Below are 19,565 nucleotides of genomic sequence, written 5' to 3' on the forward strand. Positions count from 1 at the left end.
TAAAGAAGCCTTTTTAATATTACCAAAAATGTAAATAAAATTAAAAGAAAGTATCACATGCAATGGAGATATATTAGAACCTTTTCCAATAAATATGGGAGTAAAGTCAGAATGTCTATTTTCCCCACTATTATTTAATATTGTTCTAGAAATACTAACAATATTATTTCCAGTAAGAGAAAGATTTTAAAAGAATAAAAATAGATGAAAAGGAGATGGAACTATCTGTTTGCTGATGAGATAACGGTTACTTGAAAAACTCTAGGGAATCAGTAAAGAAACTAATTGAGACAATTGATAAGTTTCAGCAAAGTTGCAGGTTAGAAAATAAATCTTCAAAAATCAACAGCATTTCTATAAAATAATAAAAAAACATAAGAAACAATAACATAAAAATATCCCATTCCAAATAACCACAAAATGCTTAAAATACTTGGAGCACACAAAACACTCCAATGTATTCAATTATAAAATGATCTTTAAAGAATTAAAGAACAACCTAATAGTTGGAGGAATACTTAGTACTTGTGGCTAGAGATAATATTTCGTAGTTAATAATATTTACTTTTTTTGCCTTGAATTTATTTTTATTGTTTTCTTTTTTCTAGTTACCCATATACATTAATTTTTTAAAATACACATTTCTTTATGGATCATGTTGGGAGACTAAAATCAGAACAAATGTGAAAAATCATGAGGGGGGGGAAAACACTAATATTTACATTTAATGCTATAATAGTTATCAAGGGACTATTTTACAGAACTTGATAAAATGATAACAAAATTCATTTGGGAAAACAAAAGATCTAGAATACCAATGCAAATGATGAAAAGAAGTAAGGACAAAGGAGGAATAGCATTTCCATATCTCAAACTATATTCCTGAGCTATAAGAAATGATGTATGTAATGAATAACAAGAAGCATGGAAAGATCTATATGAAATGATGCCAAGTCACGTCATCAGAGCCAAGGAAAAAATATACACAGTGACTCCAACAACATAAATACAAAGAACAACTGCACACCAAAAAAATCAAAAGTAAATATAACAAAATTACAAAAACCAAACTGGACTCAAATAAAAAGCTAGAAGAACATCCTAATAAGCCAAGAATCATACAACATAAATAAAACCTTATATAAAAAATTACCTTGTATATACTTTGCATTAATCTATTTGTATACATTTTGCATCACTGGAAAGCAATGTAAAGTCCTGCAGTTCAGGAACTTTTATTTTTTACTTCATATAAAGCAAGTCAAGCATTGAGATGTCACTAAATAAATGATAAGTTGACAATAATTGTCTCCCTCTGAGACTTCCTTCTCTAAGCTAAACATCCCTACTTTCTGTCCTTCCTATGACAGGACTCCCATACCTCTCACTATCCTGGTTGCTCTCCTCTTGAAGACCAGGTTTCTGTACCTCATGTATATATGAAAATCTGTCCCTTGAATACAACACAATCTCTGGCTGAGGTCTGGCCAGAGCTGAGGATGCTGAAAACAGAATTTCCCTCATTCTGGATGTTATGCTTATATTGATGTATTCTTAGCTTTTTTGGTGGCTACCTCTGATACCGATTTGTGATCTTAGGTTTTACTCTTGTCATTCTAGAAAATAAAAATTCAAAATTGCTGACCTACATTGGTGGAGGGAGTTTCCTTATCAGAAAGCTCCTTAGAACTTTAGAGCCAGGTCTTATCAGCATCCATATTGCTTCATTAACTTTCTTTTCTTTTTATTTTGCTGAGGCAATTGAGGTTAAGTGACTTGCCCAGGGTCAGTCACCCAGCCAGGAAGTGGTAAGTGTCTGAGGCCAGCTTCATTAACTTTCAAGCCCAAATTTGGCCTCCACCATCTTTCCCCAACTCCATTTCTATTATATTAATGTTTAACCTATTACCTTAGTCCTATCTTTCTCCTATAAAATAGGTATCCTAAAGTACCCCCAAAGACCAACCAGTCTCCAGATCCTGCTTAGTCCCATCCTGCTTTATACAATAAAGAAAACCATCAGGAAAACAACTTACACAATGATTACCACAATATAAATGAAAAGAATAAAATGAAACTGAGTCCTGGGCAATTTTAATTCCCAAAGTAGGAAGGAAAAAGTACAGCTTCCTAGTTTAATTAGAAAGGTTAGGACACTATAACTGTAGACTATTTTACATATGACCAGATGAAATGGAAATATGCATTGATTTTGTGGATTTATTTATTTATTGCATTAAAGGAAGAATCCCTAGGAAATTGAGATGAAGAGAGATATAACTTTGGGAAAAATATGATATAAAAACAAAAAAAATTTGAAAAGATAATGTAAAATAAAACAAGAGGTTCAAATTCAGTGATCTCCAACATCCCATCTAGTTCCAAATCCTATGCTATGGTAGTTCCTATAAAGTCAGCACAATGTTCAGGGTAGGTGGCTAGGGATGAGGTAAGGGAAACCAGTCAACAGATCTACTTACTTTGAAATTTACTGAGTTCGGAAGTGCTTCCACCCCGAGTGACTTTAATACCAAACCCCTTCTTTCTTTCTATTCCCCTTTCTTCCTTGGAGGAGACAGGGAGAGGAAATTGCTAGCCTGAATTTCTGACAGTAGACTGAAAAAATTACAAAAGATCAGGAGGGTAAGCAGAGATCTAAAAGACCAGTGGCAAAACCAGATTTCTCTACCCCTAACTCCAGAGCTCCATAAACTGGCTTGAAATTAGACACCACAAATAGTTTTTAGTCTTGACAAATCACAGCAAAGAGAAGTGGGGGTGGTGTTCTGGAGGAAAAAGAATTTCAGTACACAAGACAGGGAAGGGAATAGGTAGGAAGAGGAGAATAGATGGTTTTAGAGGCAGAAAGAATTGATGGGGGTGGGGGTGGAGAAAAAAGGATACGGGAAAACCAATCCAAGACTATTTGGACTATGTTGAACTCTGCCCTACCTTCAATGACACAATACAGTCATAGGAATGTCTCCTCCCATCCCCTCCCAGCTGCTCTAACCAATGACACCTAAGTAGCCCTATCATTTCTCGCTCTTACCCAGTGGCTTCCTTCTGGAATTTATCAGTTGGGTTCCTCTAGTTTCTACCTTTCCCTTACTCTGGCAATTCCGGTGCCTCCTCCTCCTTCAGATTATTGATGTTAATTTTTTTCAATCATGTCTGATTCTTCCTGCTCCCGTTTGTGTTTGTTTTGTTTTTAAAGATACTGTAATGGTTTGCCATTTCCTTCTTCAGCTCATTTTTACATATGAGGAAACTGAGGCAAACAGAGTCAAGTGATTTGCTAAATTTTAATCTAACTTAAATTATTTCGTTCAATTAAAGAAACATTTTCTAAGTGCCATGCATTATACTGGATAACAGGGATATAGAGATCCTGCTGTTAAGGAGCTGATAATATAATTGGGACAAGACTAGTGTGGATAGAAATGACTATGACAAAAAAGATAGGAGGATTTCTTTTGCATAATTGCACCTGCTCTGATAGTTGCTTAGGACACTAAGAGACCAGGTAACTTAGCAGAATCAGACCACCTCCTAGATATCAGAACAAGATTTCCTGAAACCATCTACTACTCCTACAAGTATAATTATTCAATCAAGACAATATTGTTCTTAATATCAATGAACCCACAAGACAAAAAGAAGTGGCACTAAAAGATGGTATCTAAATTCTCTCCTTCATCAGCTGTCAAAAGGCAACAACTCAAAAACATCATTTCACTGGCCTGCTTGTATTGTGGTGCTGTATATGTGGTGTGCAAAAAGACCATCTTGAAGATGGTCTGCACTTAAGAGTCAGCATTTATTGCAAAGGATAAAGAGATGGAGAAACACTAGGGGAAAATCAGTGAGACCCCTCAAATCATTTGTCCCTCAATTTTATTTTATTTTCAGTTCTAAGTTCTTCCTCCTCTTTCTCATCTTCCCTACCTACTGAGAAAACAAGAAAAACAAGGCATTTCTGATCACTACTTCTTAAGACTGCTTGGCAGGGCACCTTATCTATCTCATACTCTTTTTAAGTGAGCATGTTCCCCAAAGTTATGTTCTTGATTTCCTCTCTATCTCTCTCATCAACTTCAATGTACTTATCTTTCTTTCTTTTTTATTATCTCAATATTTTTTTCATATTTTACTTTATTTTTCCCCCCCTGAGGCTGGGGTTAAGTGACTTGCCCAGGGTCACACAGCTAGGAAGTGTTGTGTCTGAGACCAGATTTGAACTCAGGTCCTCCTGAATTCAAGGCTGGTGTTCTATCCACTGCACCACCTAGCTGCCCCCATATTTTACTTTATTTTTTAAACAGTATTTTATTTTTCTAAATACATGCAAAGATAATTTTCAACATTCATCTTTGCAAAACTTTGTGTTCTAAATTTTTCTCTCTCTTTCTTCTCTTCCCCCTCCCCAAGGACAGCAAGCAATAAGATTTAGATTAAACAGATGCAATTCTTCTAAACATTTAGTTATTATCTTTATGCAGATGACTCACAGATCTATATAGTCCTGCTTACTGCTGTACTTCAGTTTCACATCACCAACTGCCTACTGAACAATTCAAATTGGATGTTCCAGAGAAATCTCAAATTTGTATGTCCAAAAGAGAACTCATTATCTTTCCAAACTTCCTTATTTTTGTAAAAGCACCACAATTCTTCCAATGTACCAGATTCATAATCTCACTGTTATTTTTGAACTCCTTATTCCTTATAACCAATCAACTGCCAAATCTTTTTTCTAACTTTGAAATACCTCTTCACAATCACTTCTTTTTAATCACCTAAGCCAATATTTTGGTTCAGATCCATACTACCTCTTGCCCACTCTAAAATAGGTCTCCTAATTGGTTTCCTCTTCCCCAAATCGCTTTTTTTATTAATCGCTCCTTCCTTCAGAAAGCAGGGTTATCTTTATCTTTCTTTGTATCCATAGAGCCTGAATTATAGGTTGACTATGACATGGATCCAAGGGAAGCATTAAAAAAAACAAAACAAAAAAAAAAAAAAACCCTCCTTCCTGATCTGATAATTTCCACTTACTATCACCCTCTATTTTTCCTATTCATTTTACTAGTATTCCTTGAAGAAAGTTTTAGACTAGGTGTTTCCACTTCCTCTCTTCTCACTCTCTCTCTCTCTTTTTTTTTCCCCCCTGAGGCTGGGGTTAAGTGACTTGCTCAGGAACACACAGCTAGGAAGTGTCTGAGACCAAATTTGAACTCAGGTCCTCCTGACTTCAGGGCTGGTGCTCTATCTACTGAGCCACCTAGCTGCCACCTAGCTGCCCCCTCACTCTCTTTTAAACCCTATAACGTAGTCTCTGACCTCACCATTCACCTGAAACTTTCTGCTCTAAAATTACCAATGTCCTTTTTTTGTAAAAAATAGATTTTTATTGACCGCTTCCATTTTTGCATTGCCTAGATTTCCCCTGTATCCTTCCCCATCTCCCTCTTAATCTTTTAATTGCTAAATCTAGTGGCCTTTTCCCAAGCCTTATCCTTGATTTCTCTGAAGCATTTGATACTGTTTACTTAACAACAAACCCCTCTAGGTTTTTGTAAACATTGTTTCCTCCTGTCTCTCTTTCTATCTCTCTGACTGTTATTTCTCAGAATCACTATCAGTATCAATAACTTTGTTGGATCTCCATCTAAGTCCTACCCACTCAACATGGATGTCTTCCAAAGTTGTGTCCTGGGACTTTATCTCTTTTCACTCCATACTGTGGATCCATTAACTTTTTTTTTTTTTAATTTTACTAGCCATATTTCAATATAATTGATTTCCTTTATAATTCTATGTATTTCATTTTTAAGAATATTATTCTGAGAAAGGGTTCACAAGTTTCATCAGATTCCAACTGGATCATGATACAAAAGAAGGTTAAGAATTCCCAACTATACTATCTTACTTCATAATCTTATTATTACAATGGGTTCAATTATCATTCCTGCAAATTTCTATATCCAACCTATATCCTGAACCTCAGTCATCAATTTCCTCTTAGCCTAAAACTATCCTCATTTTCCTACTTTTCTAATATTGTTAAGAGCATTACCATTATTCCTATCACATAGTCTCAATAGCCTCCATTTTTAGCATTCAAATTTATCCAAGATATTCAAATCTCGTGAGTTTTTACCTTCACAGCATCACTCCTTAGTGTCTTCTCTCTAGGCACACAGCTATTATTCTAATTAGAATTAGAATTAGAAGGTGACTCTCATCACCTCTTGTCTGGATTGTTGAAGCAGTTTCCGATTTGGTCTCCTCCCTTCATGTCTTTTCCCTTTCCAAATCATTCTTAATTCCTGAGAAGGTGATTCTTCTGATTCGTAACATTGAATGCACACTCTGATCCAACAGTACCACTACTGGGCCTGTATCCCAAAGAGATCATAAAAGAGGGAAAAGGAATTAATGGGCAAAAATGCTTATAGTAGCCCTTTTCATAGAGGCAAAGAACTGGAAAGTGAGCAGATACCCATTAGTTGGGGAATAGTTATAGTATATGAATATAATGGAATATTATTGTTTTATAAGAAATAATCAACAGGATAATTTCAGAGATGCCCAGAGAGGCTGACATGAACTGATACTAAACGAAGTGAGTAGAACCAGGAGAATATTGTACACAGCAACAGCAAGATTATGTGATAATCAATTCTGATAGATGTGGCCCTTTTCAACAATGAAGTGATTCAGGTCAATTCCAATAGACTTGTGATAGAGTGAGCATTGAGAGGGAAGACTATGGGGACTGGATGTGAATCACAACATAGTATTTTTCACCTTTTTTCTTGTTTGCCTGCTTTTTTTTTCTTTCTAACTTTATTTTCCTCTTTTGATCTGATTTTTCTTGTGCAAGATGATAAATGTAGAAATATGTTTAGAAAAATTGTACATGTTTAACCTATATTGGATTATTTATTTTCTAGGAGATGGAGAATAAAGAGGGAGAAAAATTGAGAACACAAGATTTTGTAACAGTGAATGCTGAAAACTATCTTTTCATGTATTTTGAAAATAAAAAGCTACTATAAATAAAAAAATTTTTTTAAATTGTAACAATCATATTATCCCACTATTCAGTGAGCCCTTGTGGCATTTGCCAGCATAAAATAAAATCTTCTATTTGGCCATGCCAGCCTAGTTGCTATTTCTCATACATGACTACTTCCCATCTTGGTGTTTTTATACTAGCTGTCTATGCCTGGAATATTCTTCTTTCTCCTTTCCAAATTTCAGTTTTGTTATCTTCCTCCAAGACTTGGCACAAGTTCTCTTCTTACAGGAGGCTTTTTCCAATCCTCTCAATTGCTACTCTTCTTCATTGAGATTACTTTCTATTTACTCAATATCTTGTAGCTATTTGCCTCTTATTTACCTCAATGGAATGTGAAGTCCTTGAGGACAAATGATTTTGCCTGTCTTTGTGTTATCTCTAGCATTTAGCATAGTTCTGGACACAGAGTGACTGCTTAATTAATGCTATTGAAGAGGGGGGAAAGGGGGTAAAAAGCAGACAAGTGAGTTCCTCTCTAAAAATTCCTCCAGACATGTCTAGAAAATACACCAGACTGAATCCATAAGGGAAAATTCAGGAAAAAGTCAGGGTGAGTCATTTGTCCAGCCCAGCTCAGAATGGAGAGACAGGGAATTCCAAGGATAAAGGGAACCAATAGTATAAGGGGTACTCCAACATCAAGGGAGGAGAATCCAAGACTAGACAGTGCACCCCCAGGCCCATTCTGAGGCACACTGATGGGGACAGATCTGAACTGGCACCTTTGATGTCCATTACTCAGTTCTGAGTCATAGACCCAGGGCTTACTGGAAAGGGGCACTACTTAGGGCTAGTGTAGGGAGGCTGTCGGCTGTGTATAGATAAAGGAAGTTTAGAAGTTTGCAACAGTGGTCTGGCTAAGCCCAGGTGTCACCCTCCTAACATCTAGCTCAACCTGCAAAGGAAGAACCAAGGCCAGAATCTAGACCAGTCTCCAGCATGACCTTGAGATCCTGGAAGGACACTCAATTCCCCAAGAAAATAGTATCAGGACCAGTGCAGATCTTCCTAACAGAAGAATAGCAGAGCTCAGCCCTAATCACATGTCTGAAGTCAAGAAATAGGTTGAAGAATTAGCAAATAAAAAAGAATTCCATTATAAATAAATATAATATCAGGGAAACTTAAAATGCAAATACAGAATAGGTGAATGACTCCAAAACATCTGCAATCAAGGCCTTAAAGAAAAATACCAGTTAGATTTCCTGAAGTAGAAAAAGCAAGAGTTTTAAAACAAAAGAAGGTGAAAATGTTTTTGTTAATGGAATGAAAATATTGAAGGAAAAAATTAGAAAAGAAATGACAGTTATAGAAGAAAGAATTGGAGAAAATTAATAGTTTTGCAAAACAGATACAAAATCTTGTCCCACCAATAAATTCCTTAAACATGTTCATGAATCAAATAGAAGTCAATGACTCCATGCAATAAGAACTATTTAAACAATATCAAAAGATTTTTTTTTAAATAGAAGAAAATATAAAATATCTCATAGCAAAAACAACTGCCCTAAAAAAACTGATCAAGGAGGGAAAAACTTTAGTAATCACTAGGCATACATATATATATTTACTAGTTACCTCCTAAAAGAAACTCCAAAATAAAAACACCCAAATCCAGAGATTCCACCTCAAATTAAAAAAAAAAAAAAAATACTGCAAGTATCCAGAAAGAAAGAATTTAATACTGAAGAACCACAGTCATAATCATATACGTTTTAGCTGCTATCACTATGTAGGGATAGAAAACTTAGAAGTCAATATTCCAGAAAGCAAAGAGCATGGACTTTACAGCCAAAAATGAGTCTAATGCTAAAAGGGAAAAAAATGGATCTTTAACAAAACAGAGAATTTCTAGGCATTCTAGATGAGAAAAACAGAGTTGCAAAAAAATTCCTTTTAAGTTCAAACATAGAAATGAAAAGAAATATTAGAAGGTAAACATGAATGAATGTTAGAAGACTAAATGAGGATTAATTGCTTATATTCAAATAAGGGAAGATAATACATGTATCCCTTCTGATCCTTATAATTATCAAGTTTCATAAAGGGAGTCCAATTAGAGATGAGACCTTTAAATGATTCTATTACATTTTGATGATCTTAAGAAAAGAATGTAAAAGGGTGGAGGAGTAGATTGAGGGAGGAAGTTAAAAGGAAGGCAAAAGAAGTCTGGAGAAAAATATCTCACAAAATCAAGGTACACAGGTAAACTTTTATATGAGGAAGAAGGGGGCAGCTAGGTGGCACAGTGGATAGAGCACCAGCCTTGAATTCAGGAGGACGGAGTTCAAATCTGGTCTCAGACACTTAACACTTCCTAGCTGTGTGACCCTGGGCATAAAATAAAATAAAATATACAAGGAGGAAGGAGTGGGAAGGAATCGCTGGCAGCTAAACCACATTCCTATCTGAACTAATCAAAAAAAAAAAAAAAAAAAAAAAAAAAAAGAATACAGATGGATAAAGATAAACATTTTACTCAATAGGGAAATAGAAGGGAAAAGGGGAAAAAAAAAATGGGTGGAGGGAATCAGAGGAAGGATAGATTAGAGAAACAATTAATCCTAACCAAAACAAACTCCTAGGATGCACAAAAGTATTCATAGCTCTTTTTAATTTGCTTTAGAATGAAAATCTGAAAGAGTGCCTATAAACTGGGCATTAGATGAATAAAGGTATAGAAATGTGATAGAACTATCTAAACTGAACTCTTTTTAACACAATAATCAAATACAGTTCTAGAGGTCTAATAATTAAAAAAAGAAACAAAACAAAACATGCTGATAGAGAGGTGAAGGGCTTAATACAGAAGGAGACAAATTCTTTTTGGATACAGCCAATAAAGAATTGTTCTGAATTACTATAAATTACCATAATGAAAATAAAAGGACAAGGGGGCAGCAAGGGATGAGATGGATAGATAGTATCATGGAAACAACAAAGATGAACTTGGACAGACTTCAAAAGATAATGGGGAAGGGCTTGATGTGATATGGTTCAAGAGATCACAAAGAGGAGGACACAATTGAATGACTGATCAAGAACATCGATGTATAACAAGCTTTGTTTTTCTTATGTTCTCAATTTGGGGGGAGGGGAAGCAGAGGTATAGGTTGGGAAGGTGAGAAAGCAGATTTTCCTAATTAAAACAAATAAAAATTTTCAATTAAAAAATAAGTGCTTGCTGGTCAATTGATATCATACTATGGATTACTTCTTTTTTTTTTTTTTTTTTCTTTTTTTTTTTCTATTTCTATTTGAGCCCTGGCACACAATAAGCACTTAATAAATGTTGCTTGATTGAACAAAGAGAACAAAAGATCTAGAAACCTCCTCAATTAGCCAACAATAGATCTTCTTGATAAGGGGAGAGATACAACAGTCTAGAGTAACATCAATTTAAAATATGAACTCATTTGTAAAATCTCATGGGGAAGGATATTAGAAGAAAATAGGACCAGCAGCATCTCTGCATCTCATAATAAAGGGAAAAGCAGTGAAGAAAAAATAAGGTTATAAGAAGTTTTGTCAAAGAACCCAATAAGTCAAAACATCCTCAAAGCATTTAATGAAGAAAATAGAAGGACATGAAGACCAAAAAAATGGTCAACATTTTTGTAACAAACTTTTTTCTCTTTATGGAAACCCCAATTTGGACCCTTTATACCATAATCTCTAAGGTACTAAACAATAAAGTACTAAATGGTATTAAAATAAAAGGCAGAAAACTCAAGTATACATAAATGACAACTGTGTTAAAGGTGACAATTCTGATAATGCATAAAGGGACTTATTTCCAAGATATCTGAAAGGGGGAAAGGCAACAAACTCTTTAAAAAAAAAAAAAAAACACCTCACAAACTTCATTGTTGAATAAAGATGATTAAAATATATGTCTAATTTTTCAGGTCTATAAAACCTATATTAGAAAAATCTATATACTAAATGTAATATTGAAGAGGGGAATGGATAGGCATTTGTAAAGAACCAAATATAATTCAGGAAAATACTGACTTCAAAGCTTTCTTCCAGCAAGGTGCTTCCTGTGCATATTTTGAGATCATACAAAATTCTTTGGAAGACATAAACAAGATCAACAATACTCTGATTATCCATATCAAACATTTAGAATGTATTTGGGAAATGGTTCAGGAATTCTTAATGATCTCAAGTTTCTCCCTGAAACAGTGATCCTCACCCCCTTTTAATTTTTTAATAATTTTATAATTCTAAATTTCAATAGTACCCAATAAAGTGAATATATTCATATAAATGGTAGGGCAGAAAAGAAGGATTATATATGAAACACAAATCTATCATGTGGCTTCTTTTCTTTTTAAGTAAGACATGTAACTTTCAAAGCTGTCCTGTTTGCCTATAATTCCTTCAGTGCCCATCTTTTGAATATCAGTAAAATTCTGGTAGTGCTGTCTGGATATGAGTCATGAAATATCACAGTCTCCAAAGAATGAAAGTTTCAGGTGACTCAAAGGACAATGGAAGGATATATGGCAGGAATAACTTAAATGAAGAATTGTGCAAGAGAAAAATAATGACATAAGCAGAGTTATGACAAAAAAAAGAAAGTAGATAAGTCATGAAGGAAGAGCAAGGACTAACAAATGACCACATAAAATCCAATGACCCACATATCATGTCGAGATACAGAAGAAGGTGTATTGGATAGATCTATTTCCCCCCAGGCACTTTCATAGACAAAAATCATAGAGGATGATCAAATATAAATGGGCTGCAATCAGCATTAGTGGGAGAAGTAGTTACACTGAGGAGCTCATAGATTCATCAATGTATCTCTATGTACCTAGAAGAGGGCCTTACATAATGAATATAAGCACCCAACTGATGTCCACTGAATTAAAGTGAACCAAGGACTTCTGGATGCCAAGATAGCACAGTAAGCAATAAAACAGTGTAACTATATCATAGTCACCTCCAAACAACCATAAAATAGCATTCTTAGATAAATCCAGAGCAGCAGAACCAGTGAAAAGACAGGGGGAAACAATCTTTGAGCCTAAGAAACTTGAAAAATCAGGGAGAAAGTTCTGTTTCACTAGGGTAAAAGTAGAATACAGTCCAGGAATACAAGCCAGCAGCAAGCCCCTCCTCAGCAAACTAACAGGAGATCCTGAGCCCCAGTGAGGTAGAGCAGGATAACACCCATACCAAGATGCCACAACACAGGTGAATGCTACACTGCCATGTGCTTCAGCATAGCCTTTGGGCAAACAGGGAACCTCTAGTGGCCAGAAGAAGATGTACTTCACTAAAGAAACAGAAACAGCCCTGTGGCCTTAGCAAACCCCAGACACCACCACTAAGGACCCTGGCTGAGCATCAAGTAAGATATCAGAGCCATCTGCCTCCAACAGCACCAATCACCCTGCACTCCCCAAGCACTGCCCTAGACATGAGGATCCTTGTGAGACTCAAGGCAACATCAGGGCAGCACCCCATCTTCCTAGCACAAAAAGCCTGATTCAGGCTGGCTATGCTATTATGCTTACTAAATGTATTTACCTCCATCCTAGTTTTCCTCCTGTTTCTTTTCTCTTTCCTTTCACCCTTTTCCTCCTCATCAGTGTTTTGCTTCTATCTATATCTAACCCAGTCTCTCTCTTCAGTCAGTGTTCCCCTTCCTCCTTTACTTAATCTTCTCCCCTCCTATTTCCTTGTTAAATGAGACAGATTTCTATTTTAACTGATTGTGTATATTATTCCCTCTTTGAGACAATAATGATGAGAATAAAGTTCAAATAATGCCCTTCATCCATCCTCCCATCTCCTCCACTGTAATAAATTATGCCCTAGTAGCAGATCTCAAATTTAGAAGAAAGGAAAAAAACCAAAAGAGATGGCCTTCTGTGCCCATCTTTTGAATATCAGTATGCTTCAGGTAATGCTGTCTGGCTATGAGTCATGAAATATGACAAAAAAAAAAAACCCCACCACCACCAATAACAACAACAAAAAAAATCTGACTATAGAAAGTTATGGTGACAGGGAAGATCAAGACATAAATCAGAAGAGGACAATAATGTCAACATACTTAAGGGTAAAACCCCAAAGAAAAATTAGAAGTGGTCTCAAACTCAGAAAGAACTCAGGGAAGAGTTCAAAAAGGAGTTTAAAAATCACGTAAAAGAGATAGAAGAAAAATTGGGGAAAGAAATGAGAGTGATGCAAGAGAATTATGAAAAAAAGTCAACTACTTGGAGAAAGAAAACAATTGCTTAAAAAGTAGAATTAGACAAATGGAAAAAGAGTTACAAAAATTCACTAAAGAAAACAATTCTTTAAAAAGTATAATTGGCTAAATAGAAAAGAAAATACAAAAGCTAATGGAGGAAAGTAACCACTTAAAAGTTAGAATTGGGAAAATAACTCTCTGAAACATCAAGAATCAATCAAATAAATTCAAAAGAATGAGAAAATAAAAGAAAATATAAAATGCTTCATTGGAAAAATCCAAGGGAGATAATGTCAGAATCTTTGGACTATAATTAAAGCTATAATTAAAAGGAGAACCTGAGCAACTTCTTTCAAAAAATAATCAAGGCAAATGACCTGATATCCTGGAAATAGGTATTGAAAGAATCCAACAATCATCTCAATAAAGAGACTAAAAAATAAAAGCTCCAAGTAACCTTATATCCAAAATTCAGGATTATCACATCAAAGAAAAAATACTGTAAGTGATCAGAAAGAAGGAATTCATTAAAGAATAAAGATACATTAAGAGATTAGAAATCATGGAACATAATATTCCAGAAGGCAAAGGAGCTAGGACTACAACCAAGAATCACTTAACTAGAAAAATTATGCAATAGTCATTCAATGAAATAGAAAGATTTCAAATTTTCATAAAGAGAAGATCAGAATTTTAAAAATTTACCTTCAGTATCAAGACCCAAGAGAAGCATAAACAGGTAAAAAGGGGAAAGAAAACAAAGAATTCAATAGAGCTAAACTGTTTACATCCCTATATGGGAAGATGATAATTGTAATTCTTAGAAACTGGATCACTAATAGTACAGCTAGAAGGAATATAGATAAATAGAATGTATGAGTATAAGGAGAATTTGAGGGAGTGATATTAAAACAATTAAGGGATGAGAGAGGAATACACTGGGTATAGAAAGAAGGGAGAGGTAGAACAAGATACATTATTTCACATGAAGAGGCATGAAACATGTTATAGTGAAGAAAATGGATGAAGGACATTATTTTATTATTCTCATCAGTATTGGCTCAAAGAGGGACTAATATACACAATCAATTAAAATAGAAATCTATTTTACTTGACAAGGAAGAAGGAGAGGAGGAGAGTTAAGAGTTAAGAGTTAAGGAGGAAGGGAATCAGAAAAGAGGACGGACTGGGGGATGTAGTAGATAGAAGCAAAACTCTGGTGAGGAGGAAAAGGGTGAAAGAAGAGAGAAGAGAAACAGGAGGTAAACTAGGACAGAAGTAAATACAGTTAGTAAACATGACTGTGAATGTGAATGGGATGAAGTTTCCCATAAAATGGAAGCAGAGAGCAGAGCATATCAAAAAATAAAATCCTAAAATATGTTTGTGTTTTTCAATAAAAAACAAACTTGAAGCAGAGAGAACCTACTGGAGATGAAGGAAGATGGCCTAGCAATACCAGATCTCAAACTATGTTATAAAGCAGTAAGCATCAACATTATTTGGTATTGGCTAAGAAACAGTGGTAGCACCTAACACCCTATACCAAGATAAGGTCAAAATGGGTTCATGATTTAGACACAAAGAGTGATACTATAAGCAAATTGGAAGAATGAAGGATAGTCTACCATTCAGATCTGTGGAAAAGGTAAGAATTTGTGATCAAAGAAGAATTAGAGTACATTATGAAATGCAAAATGGATAATTTTGATTATATTAAGTTAAAAAGGTTTTGTGCAAACAAAACCAACGTAGATAGGATTAAAAGGGAAGCAGAAAACTGGGGGGGAAATTTCTACATCCAAGGGTTCTGATGAAGGTCTCATTTCTAAAATATATAATGAATTGACTCAATTTATAAGAATACAAGCTATTCTTCAAATGATAAATGATTAAAGGATATAAAAAGGTAATTTTCAGGTGAAGAAATTAAAACCATTTCTAGTCACATGAAAAAATGCTCTAAATCAGTATTGATCAGAGAATTGCAAATTAAGGCAACTCTGAGGTACCACTACACACCTCTTAGATTGGCTAAAATGACAGGAAAAAATGATGATAAATGCTGGAGGGGATGTGGGAAAACTGGGACACTAATACATTTTTTGGTGGAGTTGTGAACTGATCTAAGCATTCTGGAGAGCAATATGGAATTATAGCCCAAGGGTATACCCTTTGATTCAGCAGTGTTTCTATTGGGCCTATATCCCAAAGGGATCATATGTGCAAAAAATATTTGTAGCAGCCTTTTTTTTTTCCTGAGGCAACTGGGGTTAAGGGATTTGCCCAAGGTCACACAGCTAGGAAATATTAAGTGTCTGAGATCAGATTTGAACTCAGGTCCTCCTGACTTCAGGGCTGGTCCTCTATCCATTACACTACCTAGCTGCCCTAATAGTAGCTCTTTTTGTAGTGCCAAGGAACTGGAAATTGAGTGCATGCCTATCAGTTAGGAAATGGCTGAATAAGTTATGATATATGAATGTTATTGATATGATGTATAAATATTATTGTTCTATAGGAAATAATAAACAGGTTGATTTCAGAGAGTCCTGATGAGACTTAATGAACCGATGCTAAGTAAAATGAGTAGACAAGAGAACATTTGTACACAGCAACAGTAAGATTATGTCATGATCAATTCTGATGGACTTGGTTCTTTCAACAGCAAGGTGATTCAGGCCAGTTCCAATGGTCTTGTGATGAATGGAGAGCCGTGGGTATTCAGAGAGAGGACTCTGAGGACTGAGTGTGGATCACAACACATTTTGTTTTTCGCTTGTTTTTTTGTTTTCTTTCTCATTTTTTTCCTTGTTGATCTGATTTTTCCTGTGCAACATGATAATTGTGGAAATATGTATAGAAGAATTGCACATGTTTAACATATCTTGGATTACTTGCTGACTAAGGGAGAAGGTTGGGGAAAGGAGAGAGAAGACAAGGAACACAAGATTTTGCAAGGGTAAATGTTGAAAACTATGCATATATTTTGAAAAATAAAAAACTAAAAATTTTAATACATAAAAATAAATATTCATCCATTTCAATAAAAAACAAAAACAGGCAAGCAAATCAGAAGAGCAAGGAACAGTCTACCTGTCAGGTCTATGGGGAAGGGAAGAATTCATGATCAAACAAAAGACTGAAAGCATTACACAATTTATAATAGATAATTTTGGTTATATTAAAATGAAAAAGGTTTTGTACAAATAAAAGAAGTGCAGCCAAGATTGGAAGAAAAGCAGAAAGCTAGAAAACAATTTTTGTAGCAAATATCTCTGATAAAGGCCTCATTTCTCAAATAGTTAGAGAACTAAGTTGTAATGACTGCGTTAGCACCCTGGATACCTTAGAATTAGCAGGAGTCAGGATAAGCAAAAATCTTTATTCTTGGTCTTTTGGGGTCCCCCATCAGGGGAACAGATATAGGAATATCCGCACCTCCTTTCTCTCCACCCACAAAGAATGATCCCGCTTATCCTACTCCACCCTCCGATGCCTCTTTTCATTCACTGTATGTATCCACAGAGCAAGCCAGCACAGGATGGTAGGCCTGATCATTCTCCAAGCATATGCTTTCCATTCCATCTTAAAGTTTGTGATAAGAGGAGAGGAAATCTAGGCAGGTGACACACATTCTAGATTTGGAGAAAGCAAGCTTCAGAGGACAGGTAGTTTCAAATAACAATCACCCTAGGAGAAATAAGAATTGCTCAAGAATGAAATTCTGAAAGTAGAAAAGAAAACAACTCCTTTAAGGAAGAAACATAAGATTAGCTTGAAGAGGGGCAGCTAGGTGGCAAAGTGGATAGAGCACCATCCCTGAATCCAGAAGGACCAGAGTTCAAATCTGGTCTTAGACACTTAACACTCCCTAGCTGTGGGGGGAAAGAAAAAAGATTAGTCTGAAGAGACTGTATTTTTATATGCATAGGAAATTCATCAACTAATTTAGATTTTTAAAAGAAATATACATTTAATGGGAGAAATGACCAACAGAAGCCTAGTTCTTTAAAAATGTACAATGTGTATTCTCTCTAACAATCCATATGTGAAATCAGTTAGCCTGCTTCAGCAAACATATAACAGAAAGGTCCTGCCTTTTAAAGAACATACTTTCTAACACTTAGTCAATAGTGATGAAAAGCTTTTTTTTTTTTTTTTTTTTTGGTTTCTGAGCCAGTACCTACAAGTGACTTCAAAAGAGGAATTTGATCCTTCTCTTTTCTTGATGGTTTTTGAATGAGGACAAAGATGAACTGCTGTAGACTACTGGATAGAAGGATGTTGAGCCCTTCATGGTGTTGTTGTTTTTCAGTCTTTGCCATATTTCATTCTTTTCCAGAATGTATACAGGAGATGAAATAGGCTAGGTTATTATTACCTTATAAATTTGCCGCAATCAAGTTTAGTGAGAAATCAGCCCAAAGATGTAACTAGTTTGACTTGTCTGACCCTATCCAGTAGTAAATTATTCCAGTCACAAAGACATTGGGCCTTGCAAGCAAGAGAGCTTGCTTTTCTTTTGGCTATAAGGAGCCCAAAAGTGAATTGTGTAAAAGCTAATTGATATTAATTGGCTATCAATGATGTCGAAGAGCTAGGATCTGGTCAAAATTATACTAGAGTACTAATTACTCTTTATATGTTATTAAGGAGGTAGTAGTAACTGGATAATCAATAGTAGTGGTAGTGGGGACTAGATGGGGATTTGTGAATAGTAGCATTAGAAGAACCTCATAATCCCATGAGTTAATCCTGGAACCCTACAGCAGTGTGGAAGATAGCCAGGTGCTCCCTAAAGGACCCAATATATTAGTCAGTGTAAGTTGAGAAACTAAAATCAGAGCCTGGATAAATGATATAGCTATATGTGTGTATGTGTGTTTATGTACATGTATATGTGTGTATAGGAATGTGTATATGATCCTATAAAACTCTTAGGAAAGTTGAAGCTCATAATTTAGTTTAAGTTGTCAAGGGAAGGGAAGGGCCACCAAAAGTTTTTTTTTCCTAATTTGGAAAAAAATTTGGGGGTGGGGTAAGAATCATAGAATGGGAAAGACCTTTTCTTGAGGCAGTTGGAATAAGAATAGCTGAAAAAAGGTAGAAATATCCAATACTTATTTTATTTTTATTTTCTCTGCAAAAGAGAATGACCTTTATACTGGAAGTGACAAGATAAAAATGACTAACAGGGAGTTGACATTCAAGATAAGTAAGTCCAGAAAGATAGAAACAGTACACCTTCAACCCAGGATGAATTTGTCACCTGACCCAGAAGAATCAAATCTTCTGGTACTCAAAGAACCAGGAACTGCTGAGTCACTGTTATTGATATGTAAAATGCCATGGAAAACAGGAGAGTTACACAAAAAATAAAAAAGGCCAAGTGTCCTGATTTAAAAAAAAAGAAACCAGACAGTTTGATTTGGACGACTTGGAAAATTGTAAATCATGTCATTAAAGAGCCAAATGAACTGAATTACAAAGAGGCAACATGGCTTCATCAAAAACAGGTTGTGCTAGAAAAGTTATCCCTTCCACATCATGGGAATCAGTGGAATGGTGTCCCTGGGATCTGGAAAATTGGAGTAAAATTTTTTGGCCCTTCCCTTCATGTTATGGGCCAAAACTTTGAACTTGAAACAAGGATTCTTATTAGGTACTAAGTGGAATTGATGAGACAATGGTTATCTAGTTTAGCATGGTTCAGTACGGTTAATTTAATCTTACAAGAAATAAAGGTTTCCTAGTGATATAACAATTGGTTTATACTGGGACTGAGAGCCACAGAGGAGAAACTTTCAGAGGGCAGAGAAGACAGGCAGGAGCTCAAGCTCTCAGAACCAAGGACAATCAATCGATCTTCATTCAGTCAGGCCACTGGTGGCAGCCTCCTCCCCTTCTGCATTTCTCCACTGGGACCAAGGCCTGTCTGAAAGGCTCTCCAGAAAGCTGCCCAGTCCCAGGAAGGAGATAATAAAGCATCTGGAATATAAGAAAGCTAACTGGACCCTAGGCAAGGAGACAAGATTTTAAAGGAGACAATAAAGCATTTGGACTTTAACACCTGGCTGTCCTTGTGGTGATTACTGAACTGAAAAGAAGGCTGCCCAGAGACCTTAAGAAAACCAAACAGAGAACATTACATGTTCATATTAAAGAAAAATTCTAAATTTTTTTCTTTTTCTCTTATGGTGTGTTTATAGTACTATAATACAAAATTTAGGTTGATATATCACACATATATTTTATGCATTTTTG

General features: G+C 35.4%; 1 protein-coding gene across 14 annotated transcripts in view; it reads right to left on the minus strand.

Annotated features, from left to right (window-relative positions):
- KYAT1 (kynurenine aminotransferase 1) overlaps nt 1-19,565 on the minus strand; it is an 82,244-nt gene that overhangs the window by 21,808 nt on the left and 40,871 nt on the right. Inside the window, exon 2 of one of the 14 annotated variants that reach the window (XM_074284920.1) lies at nt 6,164-6,401. The exons of 10 other annotated variants lie outside the window; for them this stretch is intronic. Coding sequence is in view for 1 of the 4 variants with exons in the window: in XM_074284917.1 (XP_074141018.1) it covers nt 6,252-6,323 (72 nt within the window). In the remaining 3 variants the exon portion in view is untranslated. Of the gene's footprint in view, nt 1-2,480; nt 2,499-6,163; nt 6,402-19,565 lie in introns of those variants that run through there. 3 more of the 14 variants (XM_074284917.1, XM_074284918.1, XM_074284923.1) reach the window with 3 other exon arrangements.

The sequence above is a fragment of the Sminthopsis crassicaudata genome, chromosome 2 (genome assembly GCF_048593235.1).
Source record: "Sminthopsis crassicaudata isolate SCR6 chromosome 2, ASM4859323v1, whole genome shotgun sequence".
Lineage (NCBI taxonomy): Eukaryota > Metazoa > Chordata > Mammalia > Dasyuromorphia > Dasyuridae > Sminthopsis > Sminthopsis crassicaudata.